This window comes from Aythya ferina, assembly GCF_964211825.1.
Source record: "Aythya ferina genome assembly, chromosome: 5".
NCBI classification, from domain to species: Eukaryota; Metazoa; Chordata; class Aves; order Anseriformes; family Anatidae; genus Aythya; species Aythya ferina.
In genome coordinates, this window is record NC_140301.1 from 52,829,036 (window position 1) to 52,843,997 (window position 14,962).

Sequence of the window (14,962 nt, forward strand, 5' to 3'; positions counted from 1 at the left end):
GTCCTTCTATAAAACTCACTCCCCTTTTTTATTAGCACTGTTAAGAGAACCAGTTCAACTGAGCGCGTGTCCCCGGGAGGCCGGAGGGAAAGCTATGGAGATTCCAAAGGGAGTCGCAACCGCACTGGATCCACCAGCAGCTCATCTAGTGGTAAAAAGAACAGCGAAAGGTAAGGGCACTTAAATGGCTGTCTCTTTTCTCTGCCTTCTGCCCTAACAATGACGTTTGTTTGTTCAGTTCAGCTAATATTGAAAGTTTATTAATTGGACTAAAATACTTATTTTTTTTATAAACACTTTAAAGCATTTCTTCAAATTTAGGTGAAATTTATTTTCCTTGGTTCCACACTATCAGTTATGTGAGTTCCTATAGAGCTCCTCCCCAAAAAGTTCATAATTGTTAAACATGCTTTTTTTTTTTTCCATTATCTCAGTGGTTTCCCTTAGCCTGGTAAGTGCTGCTAGTTCCTGGCTGTCGGCTAAGCAGCAGGCAGCCACTCGCTCACTGCCCCCCCCAGCGGTATGGGACCAGAGAATAGAAAGAGCAAAAGCGAGGAAAAACTCATGGGTCAAGATAATGGTGGTTTAATAAGTGAAGGGAAGAGTAAGGGGAAAAAAAAAAAAAAAAAATGAAAAAAAGTGATGCAAAAGCAATCACTCACCACCTCACACATGTAAGATAGCACCCAGCCAACCTCCAAGCAATAATTACTTCAGTCAGAGTAATGAGAAAGAGGGAGAGGCTTGCACACAGGCATTATCCAAAGTAGCAGAATAAAGCGATGCATACCTCTGTGTATCTCTGGTGCTTCTCTGTGCTGCCAGCGGTACATGGAAAAGAATGTCTTGTCCAGGAGTTGCAGACTAGGATGGTCTTGAAGAAATGCATGATTCATTGTTTGTGGTGAAGTCACGGTATTGGCCAATTGGCTTTTTCCCATATTTCCTAGACAGACTTTAGTCGTGGCCATTTCTCTTGATCTCTGTCCTGTTCCAGTTTCCTATGTAAAGTGGTGGTGATGATGCAGTTTCACAATATCCCAGACAATGCGACCATAGAGAGACACTGTTAACGAAGATCACACAATACTGTAATTCACCTGCTCTGTCTGTGCCTCAGTGCCTTCGTATGAGTCATTGGGTTGCTCATGAGCCAATGCTATGGCACAAAACTTCTGCCTTTAATCCCTTTGGCATCTTCCCTTCATGTGGGGATTGGCTGTTGCTGTGAGCTAAAGGGCAGCCTAAGTTTGGGTGATTAAATTACCAATAGTTTGTTTCCTGGCTTAAGTTTTCAGCTATGAAGCAAGCCTGCAAGTATGCAAAGTTTAAGAGGCTTTGTTGGAGGCTTAGGTAATTATGCAAATAGTGCAAAAATTAAGAATACCGTCAGAGAAAAGATGATAAAATTGTATCCGAGGAAGATGTAATTATTTATATAAACTAAATGCTTACCCAGTGTAAGATCCACTTGGCATTGTGCATCTATGCATGTACTTTTATAAACTGTCAGAATTCTACAGGACTGGGCATTCTGGTACATCTGGAAATTTGACTTTATTTCAAAGTATGATTATTTTAATTTTTTGGGGGTAAAATAATTATAAACAACAGATAACCTTTTGGGGGAGAGAAGTGTGTTTTGAAGAGATGAGAATGCTGCAATGGTACTGAATAGGTGTGGGTTTCTGTTTGTTTATAAGTATTTTGTATTAGACTTAAAATTTCCCAAAAGTACAATATATAATTGAAAAAAAAAAACAAAACAAAACACAAAAAACAAAAAACACACACACAAAAACAATCATGCTGTAGCAATTAACTGTAAATAATCCCTAAACACTGTTTACATGAAAATCAATCTTTTATTAGATTATTTAGGAGTGATGTCTCTTTCTGCATGTGCCAACTTGGACAAAGCTATTCCTAAATATTTCAGAACCTTCTAGCACAGAAAATATATATCTCGATGTATCTGATAGAATACCACGAAAGCGGGGACAAAACAAAAACTGTCAACACTTTTAGGGGCAAATGGGCCTGAAGACAACATTTGGGGTGGGGAGGATGATGACAAAAACAAAACCAGAAAAACAAATAAAAAAAACAACCACCACCAGTGGAGGGACTGTTGACATGGTAAAAGTTTGCTGTTAGTTTCAACTGGAAATTCTATGAAGTGCTGCAACATTGCATAACTTTATGCTGTGAGAGTATGTCAGTGAATTTATTAACAAGGAGCTGCTTTTTTTTTTCTATATTTATCTTGTAAAGCCAATTGTTTTTTCTAAGACTGAATTTTTACTTCTAAATTTTGCATATACGTGTAACTTCCCTCCCTGTACATATCTAGTTATAGCAACAGCCCTTATATTGTGACCTCATTCATTCAGAAAACCCTGTCTTTTTATAAATGAAACAAATACTACTTGGAAACTTTTTGTTAAAAAACTTAGATTTGTATAATTAGATGGAAAGATTTTTGTTTCTGGAATATGAACAGGAAGTACACCTGCCAATGGTGAGTTTTCATTGCTTTTCCATTTTATTATAGTTTCTCAATAACATTTTAATGATTGTACACTAATCCAGCAGTGTACTTTCTCTGTGTATTTTATTTTGTACCAAAAAAAAATCATCAGAAAAATTTCCCAAAATTTAGAATTTGATCTGTGTTGTTAAATGGAAGATATGTAAAAAAACTACAGTGCTGCACAAAATCTCTTTTTTAATGATATCTCTGACTTCTTGCTGCATGCATAAGGTGCTAATTATCTGAAATCAGTTAATATTAAAGCTACTAAAGAAATAAGGTGAGAATATTAATTGGGTTGGTGACTATCTCAATGAAGAAAGGATATGACTTCTAGCAGCTACGTAGTGCTACTGTCCATTTAAAAAGATTAATTCCAAAATAGCTGAGAGAGAAAAGCATTGATGTAAATAATGGTTATCAACAAACTTAGTTTGTTTCTCGTTTAAGGTTGATCAAGATATTCCCAACATATTTAATTTTTTTCATACTAATCTAACAGAAATCTGATGGTTGTGTAATTCTGCAGGTGTTGGGCCACAGATGGTTGAGCAACAGCATTGATTAGAGATCACTTAATTTGGAGTCAAAGAGGAGGCCCCATGCCCCATGTACAAGTGACGCAATCCTTAAGTAATGTGCAAGTTTCCTAAGGAATTAATTGGGAGCGCATGTCACGTTGTGTTAGCTGCAGCTAGTGATGTTGATGCCACTATTAGAGCAATAATTGTATGGTTAGAGAATTTTCCCAGGAGTTAGAAGACCTGACTTGTATCCCATGCAGCCTTAGGGCATTCAAAACCACAGCTCACAACTCCTTGAAGAGTGTCCTTATCCCGTGGAAGAGTCCGGGTAAAGACTTGCTTATGCTTCCTGTTGAGGCTGGGCCACTGTGCAGAATATAAGGCAAGAGTCATGGGACTAGAAGAAAAATGAGTGTGATTCTATATGTCAGGGGGTAAGGAAGTCCTCCTGAAACTAGCTGCATGTGTGAAAGAGTGAGGAAGAGGGTATTATATAAGCTACTTACAGAATTGTGTTTTTTTTTTTTTTTTTTTTCACACTATGGTCTCTGGGTGAAGTTTCAAGCAGAATGCATGTCAGGAATATAAAAAGGCAATCATGAAATTACTATTTTTCAAACTAGTTGTATGCAAAACCTTAATGCTATAGAAAGACATTATAAGAAGCTTTAATAATTAGTAAGGAGGTGTCTGTAATCTGCCGTGCTACTATGTGGTGTCCCAGTTCCCTATCACGGAGCAAGGGGTAAGCCCTTTTCAAGTGTCAGCTAAGTAGGAAGTGATTCAAGTTCATGAGAAGGAAAAGGAGTAGTCAGAGCTCTGAGCTGCGTGTCTGGTTAGGGTTTTTATAATTAAAAAGTACACATGATTTGCTCTATTACTGTCGTGAGTCAGCCTTTCACATTAGCTTGATTAGCTTGAGTAAGTCAGCGTGGACTATTCAGAGCTAGGGATTCTTGTCAAATATTGTAGCATTTCTGACTAATGCTGCATCCCATAAAGTTTTTATTTTCTATAAATATCTTCTTAAGAAAAAAATGTTAATCTTGGTGTTAACAATGGCAACACATCTTTCTATTGATGTAGATTGGCTGTGTATAGGCCAGCTTGGAGCATGAATTTTGATGCATGATTAATACCAAGGCCTGTATTATGAGAAGTTGCTATATCCATGGGAACAGATTTTTTTAGTTTGGTTGGTTACATTATTAAGTAAATGTATCATTCTTAACTTAGCAATGTCAAGTCAAAGGAAAAGGAAAAATACTCCAAAGTTCTTTGCTGTGAATTCTTTTGTAGAGAGAGAGAATCATCATTTACACTTTAAAAAAACAAACAAACAAACAAAAAAACTGTGCAAAAATACAAGCAGGTTTAATTTCTTCCTTTTTTTTTTTTAATTTTTAATCTGCTCTTTGTCTGCTCACTGCAGTCTAGGATCTGATATGGAGATGGCATGTCAAAGCTCTGTGAATACTTCATCCTTTTCATGCATTTCTCCACCAAACTTAGAGGCATTTCAGCCCTTTTGGGAACAACTCTAAGAACCATAGAGTAGTAATCTGATATTTCAGATATTTTACTAAATACAAAGAAAATGGAACTGGGAGGAAAACAACTGCTTCATGTCTCCTTTAGGTTTTGTCAGAAACAATGCTCTCAAGCTTAGCTATAGAGGGACAAAGGATAAAGAAAACAAACTACTGGCATTTCTTGGAAAAAAATATATATATTCTTTTTTTTTTTCTGGTGAGGGTACTACTATCCACACAGTTACTCATATTTTCTCTTTTCCTTCTCCATGTTTCATGTATTTTCCCCTCAAGTTTTCCCAAATAGTCTTCTGAGGACAAAAAGACAAACTGATTTTAGGTTGTTTTCCAGGCACTACATTGAGAAAGACGATGCTTTAATAATGATGGCTGGATTTCCTGGGTTTTATCAAATGCTGTCATTCACCTGGAACCAATTGGGTTATGTTAACCATGTCTTATGTTAACTCTTTGGAAAAGCACCATTCAAACTTTGTTTTGCTCCTTAAATCACAGAGCAGGAGAAGAGGATCTGGCAGTAGGAGAAAATCCATAGTTGTGAGAATGGAAAGAGAATTGAACGATAAAAAAAGGTGTTAGTATCTGTCATCAAGGAGCCATACTGAATGCTGTTTATAATTTTGTCTGGTTAGAGATTTACATTATGAATAACTAAATTTAAAATTTCATTATTTAATATTTTCCATATTTTTATTTTTTATTACATTTATGGCTCTACACGTGGAGACTTTGTGTAAGCTTTGTAACATAGAAATGTCTTCATTATTTTCACAGCAAACCTAAGGAACCAATGTTCAGTGCAGGTAAGAACTTCTGAAATTTTTAAACAGAAAATTGTGATAACATAATAGATTTTATCCGTGAATGTCCAGGAAATGGTTTTGGGCCTCTAAGCATGATACATCAGGCTACAGATGATTTTTTAAAAAGAAAAGTCTAGCACTTTGCTCCAGTTTTTGTCGGCCCGGCAGGTTTATTTTACAGTTAGAAGTTCTTCTTCTTTGTAAGAAGACGAAGAAAAAGGCCGTGACTTACACCGAATATGTCTTTCCTTTCAAAGCAGTATTAATGTTTTGTTAATTAAAGCATTTGCTACATTCCAGCTATGACACTGTCAGCTTACGTTATTAACTGTATTTGATTGCTCTCTTTTAAGAATTCCACATCTGTCCCAATGCCTTATAATAATATTTATCAAATTGCAAATAAAGATGGTGTTTTGTAGCTAAGCTTTGGAAATCTATCTTTAATTTGAAAATCACATTCTTTTCCTCCTTATTTATTGTATATATAACAAGATTTCAAAAGCAAAATAGGAGGTATAAGTGAAACAATTTGTTCTTGTCTTTGATGAAGATACAAAACTGAATAGTATACATAAGTTATTTTTGTCCTGAAAAACAGAGAATTAAAATAAAACCTTCCTTATAAAAAAAGAAGGGAAAAAACTGTTAACTTGTCAAATTTATCATATTCTTGTTTATAGTTCTGTAACAGTAAGCATACATTAAGCTGAAGGAGGAGAAAATCCCTTGTTTATCAAGCTGATTGATCAGCATCCAACAAAGCTCTTAAGCTGTACTTCAAGATTTACTGTAGCTGATTTTGAACTCAGTAACATATAAAACTAAGTGCTTAAATCTTTTGTGACAATACAATCACAATCCACCTCTTTTTCATGAAAACATTTTTTTATAAAAAAAAAAAAAGTTTCTGATTCATACAGAATACATAATTGTTGAATTACATTTCATCTTCTCTTGTACTATGTATGCAAAGGTGTTTGGAATAATTTTTCTTCTGACACTTTCCCAGTAGATAAAAATCAGTGATTAAATATACGTCACTACTTTTACTCTTCTCAGATGGACAAAATTTCTACTGAAATTACTGATTTCTAAAAGTTACACTTGATATTTTAGTTACTTCTAGCATGTAGGTGAATAATTAAGCGTCAATTGGTATTTTAATGATAGAGGAAGTGAACAGAGCCACTGACTGGAGGAAAAAGGGTTTTGACTTTAATTAACAACCTACTGAATTGGAGTAGGGTCAGGGTTTCACAAGAAACAAGGTAGCCTCCATCAGAATACCACTGGACAGCCCATAGAGCAGGTATTTAGTGAGACTGTTGTACTCAAACACATCTTTATCTAGCCCTTCTGTCTCTGTCTCTGTAATCACAAGGGAAGCGCCGTGTGACACACTGCAAAGGTAGGCGTCACTTCCAAAACCTCATAGCTCTCGAAGCAAAATGGTGCTAGCGCGATAAAAGCTTGATGTCTGAACAGCTATTTTGTTACTTGCATGCATTTTGCAATGTTAAAACTTTTCTGGTTCTTTGAGTAGAACAAAAATATTACACCATCTATTATACAATTTACTAAATTATAACCCTCAGGTACAAAAAAGGAACGGGTTATAATTCAGTCGTGGATTTTTTTCAGGAGAATTTGAATTAGAAAAACTTATGTTGAGAGAGCTATATGGCAACACGTGGATGTTCACTGTGTTTGAAATGGTGTTCTGCACTTTTGCTGGAATTCATATAGAATTTGCCCCTTTGTTGGCTGTTTTGCTGGTAGCCTAACATGATTATAGAAGCCTTGGTATTTCCCTTGCTTTTTCATATTGAGTAGAGCGTAGATTATCCTAAATGCTGGGTAAGCAGATCTAGGCCTACAACTAATTTATCAGTGCTTTTTGCTCAATGTCATACTGCAGAGTTAAATTTGGTAAACATACCATATTGTTTTCTAAAGCTGTAGCGAATTTGCAGTGTAAATATGCACATTTTTGATGCATGTTTATGTCTGTGATATAATCACAGATCACAGATTTGTCTTGCTGTTTAGAGATAGTTCATTCCTAACAGTTTTTCCACTAATCAGCATCTCTCAGCTTTGCAACAGATCTAAAATTTCGCCAAAAAAAAAGTTCTTAGGGCAAAGTTTTTTTAGAGTTTCTGCCTCTGTGTATTCATTGTCAATTTTATGCCTGTGATCAGTAGTGTCTGCTTTGCAGATCCTAGGAACATTCAAATGCCTTCTTAAGAGCTTCTTTATAGCTGGTTTTTTTTTACTGTTATTTTCAACATTTTCAAAATTTACAAAATTGCAGATGTAAAAGATACATTTGTTTAGAAGTTTCACCATTGGTCTGTCTTTGTAGTTTGTCTGTCTTTACAACTGTATCTTCACATACTGAACTTTGCTGTCTTAAACTATTTAGTTATAAAAATAAAAGGGTTATAGATTGGTTAGTGACATAATAAGTTTATATTACTATCAAAAATCAGAACAAATGTAATTTAGATTACCTATTTTAGAAATAACTACACAGTATAGATTTCTGTGCCTTGCCTAGTCATACTGAATTCCTCTTTATAGTTAGTGGAGAGATACAGGCATACTGAAGGTGTAATTTATATACTTTGGGTTTGGACACCTGCTTTAAAGTGTGATTAATTCCTGTAAAAGTACCTGTTTCTTCCTATTTACTCTAAAAAGGAGTTTTGAGTGACTAGGTCAAATGTGGGTAGTTCCACTCTATATGGCTCAATGCAAGTTGTATGAGTCCCACGATGTTTCAAGTGAGAAAAGCAGCACAGTGAATTAAACTTTCATTCGTTCCCAGCCTTTGATAAGCACAGTCAAGAGCTGTCACTGCTGAAAATCTATTAACTTCCAGTGCATCAGTATCAGTAGCATTGGCATGTGTTTCAAGCTCATTAAATAGATGCTGCATGCGCATACAAATAGTGCTGTTATGCTCTGCTATTTAATGCTCTACCCTCTTTAGTTTATTTTCCAATACAGTTCTATCAGAGTAGATTTTTAAAAACTATTTCAGTATTCTGGCAATTTTAACATTCATTTTGAGCTCCAACCATCTATCACCATCATTATTCTGTTGTGTTTTTTTTTGTGTGTGTATTTTTTTCTATCTTTTAGCATCGTTTTATGTTGCTTTCGTTACACCTCTGAATTCTGTAAATTAGAGGGCTTTTGGAGAGCCATATCTGTAACGTTACTGTGACAGGTGAAGTAGATCTTTCCCAAATGAATTAGCGTAAAGGCAGAATACACGTGTCTGGGTAATGCAACATAGCTATGATGTTTATTTATTCAGCCAATAATTTTTGTTAATTTAATCAGGATTTTTAATGTATGCATTTCCAATTAAAATAAAGCCTTAGTTTTCAAAATAAAAACTAATGGTATACTTGTAATGATACTTAACAATTCATAGCATAATTTTAACAGTCCTAAATTGTATAATTTTTTTCATTTACATGATTTTATTACTTTTGCCCTTCCATTTCCTTTGTGCCCGTGATTATTCTGTCTAGTAACTCTACAGATGTCACTGACTCCAAAACTGCTTGATTCGCATGAGAACAAGGCTGAATTCCTTGATCTGCCGATGGAGCAGCAAGAGCCAGCACGTTCTGAATCTGGACAAACTTCACCAGAAGTTCACAGGACACCCACTTTGGCCTTGCCAGTTCCCAAAAGTCCTAGTCAGACCTTCATGGCATTTCCCAGATCTCCTAGTTTTATAAGCCCCATGAAGTCCCCAAGTCAGTACTTCCAGATCTGTTATTAATCCCTGCTTCTCTTCCCCCCAAAATATTTCTTCCAAGTTCAACACATTATTTTTAGTGTTTTCTTCTAGAAATGTGTACTTCTGTCAGCCAATACAGTTTTTGTAGCTTCTCTCCTGTATGTCATTTTCCTTTCTATAACGTGCTGTCAATGTTGTCGTTCCTTTTCAATGTTTAGTAATTCTTAACGCACCTTTTTTTTGCATGTACATCAGCATGATTCTTTTTACTAATTGTTCATGTTCCTTATCTCAAATGTATCTCTAACACTGTATCAAGTGTAAAGCGTATCTTTACACTGATATGCCAAGAATGCAACTGAGTGTTGGAAAATACTTTAGATGCTGATGCTCCACTGTAAATACTGATTAAAAAATAAAATTAATTTTAAGCGGCATTTCTGTGTTAATTGTAATCTTTGATGTTTTCCACTTCATTTTTAATATGTAAAAATGTAATATGTAACATTCATTTTACAAAAATAAGTTTCAATTTCAATTCTTTCAGTTTTTTAGTTCTTCATGACATTGTTTAGTTCTAATTCTTCTGTTCAAAATATTGAGAGGAAAAAGGGACTTTACTAAAAAAAGAAAAAAGTAATAATTCTGCCTAGTGATTGTGATTTAGGGAAAAATAAGCTGCTTCTTTTATATGTTTGTGATTGCATGTCATTCTGTAATTGTAATGCACCAAACTAAGTGGGAAGGGATTGAGGAGCACTGGAGTTCTCCACTGATGTTTTCTTTGTGTAACTCTAAACTGTTTTGACCTTTTATAGAGGAAGGATACGTAAAAATGTTTCTTCGTGGACGTCCTGTTACCATGTACATGCCCAAAGAGCAAGTGGAATCTTACAATTTGGAAGCAAAAGTAGAGCTACCAGCCAAGAGGCTTAAACTGGAATGGGTGTATCCTTTTGGTGTTGGAGGACTACTGGGAAATCAGTCATTTCTTAATGGTTTGTTTAAAATATGTTTTAGAACTAGTGTATAGCAAGATCTTTATTAATAGGGCTTGTTTCATTAGTGAGGTGTGAAGCAACATTCCATTCAAATAGGTGTTCATTTCTTGAGGCTGCGCTTTGTGAAGTACAGGGTGGCAGCTGAAGATTTTGGTTAAATGTTGCCTGAAGGTTGTGTTTGAAGCATGCTAATTAGCTGAAGATTAAATGGGGTATATTGTAAGAATGTAGTGAGCTGTGATTATTAATTAGAGTATGCATAAAATAAGCTCAGGGTTTTTTGCTAATTCTAAGCAGTAATTTATCATTTTAAACTGTATTTTGTAAAGAGTGTACCTTTGTCTTATATAGGAGTTGCTGTAACCAACTTCAGTACTTGAATAAGACCTGAATTGAATACCGTATTGCAATTGATAGGTACTAAGCAATAAAATTCATAAGATATACATATATATGTATATAACATAATACTTACATTTAGATTTGAAACTGTGTAAATGCCAAACAACCAGAGTTTTCTATTAATATCTGAGTAGACATAATTACAGACTTCTGACTTGAAAAACATCTAGTATTTCATCACATACAGAAATTTTCATGTCTCAGTTTAATTCATAATAAGAAAATCCATCCTTTCTTGGGGGAAAAAAAAAATGACCTTTCATTTCTGTTTAATGTCAGTATATGTGATAGATGATTCAAGAAACTATAAACACAAAAAGATCTGAGTCTATTTGTAATATCCACTATGTTTAAAGAGATGAAGTCTTCATAATGACCTCTATTTCAAGCAAATACATTTTTGGTCCCAAGCATTGCAAATAGGAAGTTGCTTTGTCTTCATAAAAAAGAAAGCAGGCTGCAAATATTCTTTTTCTAAGTTGTATAAATAGAACTGTGTGTGGTTTCTGAATGCACACGGAGAGTTTCCAAAAGTCCCATTGTATTCACTAGAGATTAATGACAGATTTAGTAACCATTCTTATTATTCCTATTGCAGCTGAGCTTGTGGGTTCAACCCCACTCTGCTGGAACTGCAGAGATGATGCATACAGAAATAACTTGAAGATGAATTAAAACAAAAAGCAAAAAAATAAAAATAATATATAAAAAAAAAAAAGCCATCACAAACTTATGAAATGGATGAGATTTCAGTGATAAATACTGCTTGCAGCATTCTACCATCTAATCGTTGTGCAGGTTCTCACCATACATGACAACAGAATGGAAAGATGTCTTTTCAGGTTTGCAAGGTCCTCTGTAAAAAAGGGCATAAAAATGATGCGGGAGAAAGCATTAAGGTGCTTGCTGAAACAATAAAGCAAAAAGCACAAAGCAGATTGTCATTAGCAGTGACATGAAGTTAATATTTCAGACTATTATAAGAAATGATAATTAGAGTTAAGTCATGATTTCAGTTTCATTAATTTCTCACTTAAGCTTACTTAATACTCCATCTGGCAAATAATCATTTATTTTTAGTTTGAGTATTCATATGTCTTCCCAGGTGTGCATCTGTGTACCTAGCAAAATCCAAAATACAAATGTTTTCTATAAATAGAAAAGGTATGAATTAATAAAATGCTTCAACTAACTATAAATGGTTACTAAAGAGAAAGCATATTTTCCTAAAAATACTGTGCTAATGGTTTCCTTTTTTTTTTTTTTTTCATTTGAATTAAACTGACTCATGATATCCATACTTAAAAGTTATGTCTAGGTACCTACAGGACTCAAAGAGGAATAAATTAGTAAGTAAAATAATGTCCAGTATAGAGACTATAATGATGATAAGATAAAGTGGGGACAGGAGTCTAAGATAATTTGAGGAAAAAGAGAAAACAGAACAAAACAAAAATACCATAGGCATTCATTCCAGTTAAATTGGAGAAGCCGAGTTGTTTGCATGGAGGATAAGAGAACTGGAGTAGGAGAAAACATCTTTGTAGTGACCAATCAGCCTGGCTGTGGGATTATAGTCAGAAATGCATTGTAATGTAAAATTGGGCATAGAGGAACAAGATATTGCAGGTGAGATGGAGAGGTGGAAAGGGCAAAGCAGTCTATGATGAGAAACAGAAGCAAGAAAATCTAATCTATGTAGCTGAAACATAAACGGGTTTTACAATCTTATTAGTCGATATCTGAGTAAGTCAAAAAAAAGCTTCAGATAATCAGATATATTCAGATATGAAGAAACAGAAATGCTGAATAATGAAGTGTGAGGCAGGGCTGGAGCAGAGTGGGCAATCCGAGCGAAACATCGGCACTGGAGACATCAGGGAGGGAGCTGTGATCTGCAAAGAGCCATTTGAGACTAGCTCATTTGGCAAGCAGATTTGACACAAAGGCTGCAGGCTGAGTGAAAAGAAAAGGTCAAGATAACATTCGCTGAAGTGCCAACTCACCAAATCAAAGTTGGAGCCACCAAATCAGAGGGTGGGAAACTGCAAGGAGAAGGAGAGATCAACCCCAGGAGTTTAAATTTGAGAATAAAAGACTGTTAGAGAAAAACTGAGTATTTGACAACAGCAGTTATGCATAGGGCTGAATGAAGCATTGTTCCCAACAGGAAGAATGGTAGAAAAGGGAGATTTTCCCCAAAGAATGTGATCTTCTCCATTTAATGGCTATTTTTATGCACAGATTTCTTCCTCATGTGTGTGTCTATTTATTTATTTATTTATTACACTATCTTAAACTGTTAGCTCATCATCAACTTGCTTATATTTTGCTAAACTTAGGGGACTTTTTTTGCTTCAGTTAATGATGGTATCTGGCTTTATAAAGAAAAATAAATTTGAACAAATAAAAAATCCTGCAATCTAAAGTAGTAACTCTAATCTTTACAGACGGATTAGAAATTGATAATAAATATTTTATAACTTCAATATTCTATGATTAGAAATTGATAGTAAATATTTTATAACCTAAATATTTGTTGTTTTCACTTCTTCAGGTTTGAATATGTGAAATTTTAAGGAACTTTGGCAGAAAAACTCCAGTTTGGGAACTTAAAAACTCTATTTTTGATTGTGTATTTTAATGGTTGAGTATGCAGCACTACTTCTATTATATTTAATAAACAGACAAACCCAGCAAGCTGTTATTTAAGTTCCTGTTTCAGGAATAACATAACATGATCATACAGTAAGGACCTATAGTTAACATGGGTGTTTTAGTTTGTCTGCATTATCCTTGGCCATGGAGAACAGTGCACAAATATCTTCTTAATATCAGATATTTGGTGTTTCAGTGCCTTCCTATACATCTCCCACAGCCAGTTTCTCCATATTGACTGAGTTAGAACGCTGCTGTTTTGCCAAGATTCTGCTGATACTGTTCCTCTCTGTTCCCATAAAAAGGGAAAGCCAAAATAGTTGTAGTCCCTAATGACTCTTCATAAGAATAAAACTACATAATTTGGCTGAATTAACATTCAGTCTAAATGAAATTTATTTCTGGATTAATTCCATTTAGTTCATTGTATTAATTTTAGATTAGTGTTGATATGACTAGCATAAGAATCTGGGCCACTGCCTTTTAAATGCTACAAAAATAACGTAGGATGCAACCCTTCTAAGTTTTTTTATCCGTCTGGTTGGTAATGACCAGAATAATGAAATCAATCAACCTGAACAGAGGATAATGTAATCAATCCTAATGTAATACAGAGAGATGTACTGAAGGACTTATTAATGTTTTCACCAAGTCCAAATTTTTATTTTAACTGGTCAACCAGTGTAAATAGTAAATACATTTGGGACAAAATTAATGTTTCCTTAGTCTGGCATTTAGAGAAATTCAGAAGATGCTGAGGGGATAGTATGCCTACAAAATCCTGCCTCTGTCTATTTTACCATGTATTTTCTGTATGATATATAGGTTTTCAGGCACTCAGATGGTGAAATGCTTTAGCTCTCCCTGCTGTAGGAAGGGAGGGAGTTCTGAAGGGTCTCAAGTGATAAAGCTGTGCTCAAGCCAAGGGATGCTGCCTATCAGGAAATACATGACAGAAAATCTGTTTCATTTTTCCTTATTTTGAATGTTCTAAATTCATATATAATGTTGTTGCATCTTGACAAACATGCTAGCTATGGATATCGGGGTCGGGACTGTCGCAGTAACCTCTATCTTCTTCCAACGGGCGAAACTGTATATTTTATTGCATCTGTAGTCGTGTTATTCAATGTTGAAGAACAACTTCAGAGACATTACACTGGTCATAACGATGATGTGAAGTGGTAAGTCATCCACTGTACTTTTATTTTTCTCTCATAAAACAGTATTTGGTTGGTAATACTTTGTTCTTTTCTTGTAACAGTTTTGAACATTTCATATAGTCTAACCTGGCGTATGTTGGTTCCTTAAGCCTGACAAGGCATTTGCACAATCAAATAAAGCTCTGATAGTAGTCATGGTAAGGATGTCTCATAGCTCTAATCTAGTCATCACAAAGCAACTGCTGTGAAGATTCGGTCTCAAAGACTTGAGGATATCCGGATATGTCCCTCAGCAGAGCCTGACTTTGCTTGCAAAGCCTGCCTTGAAGTCTGTGCTCCTGTATGTGCTGTGCTGCTTACTTTGGAGGTGTCTATATGCAATTGCTCTATAGATGTTCTCCAAGTTACCACTTTTCTCTCTCTCAGTTGCTAACAATTCCTACTTGTATTTACCCAAGAAAACTTATTTTCCATAAGTGATATACTTTCTACATTGAGAATACAAAAATGTAGAAATCTGACTATAGATCTGCTAATCTTCATTGTTCTGTTTTTACTCACC

General features: G+C 35.0%; 1 protein-coding gene across 7 annotated transcripts in view; it reads left to right on the plus strand.

Annotated features, from left to right (window-relative positions):
• Positions 1-14,962, plus strand: part of EML1 (EMAP like 1) — a 121,910-nt gene that overhangs the window by 83,907 nt on the left and 23,041 nt on the right. For 4 of the 7 annotated variants that reach the window (XM_084520724.1, XM_084520727.1, XM_084520722.1 and 1 more), the window contains 5 exons: positions 36-170; positions 5,385-5,413; positions 6,798-6,824; positions 9,995-10,124; positions 14,272-14,421. In XM_084520724.1, coding sequence (XP_084376850.1) covers positions 36-170; positions 5,385-5,413; positions 6,798-6,824; positions 9,995-10,124; positions 14,272-14,421 — 471 coding nt within the window. The remainder of the gene's footprint in view (positions 1-35; positions 171-5,384; positions 5,414-6,797; positions 6,825-9,994; positions 10,125-14,271; positions 14,422-14,962) is intronic. The other 3 variants (XM_084520728.1, XM_084520723.1, XM_084520726.1) reach the window with 1 other exon arrangement.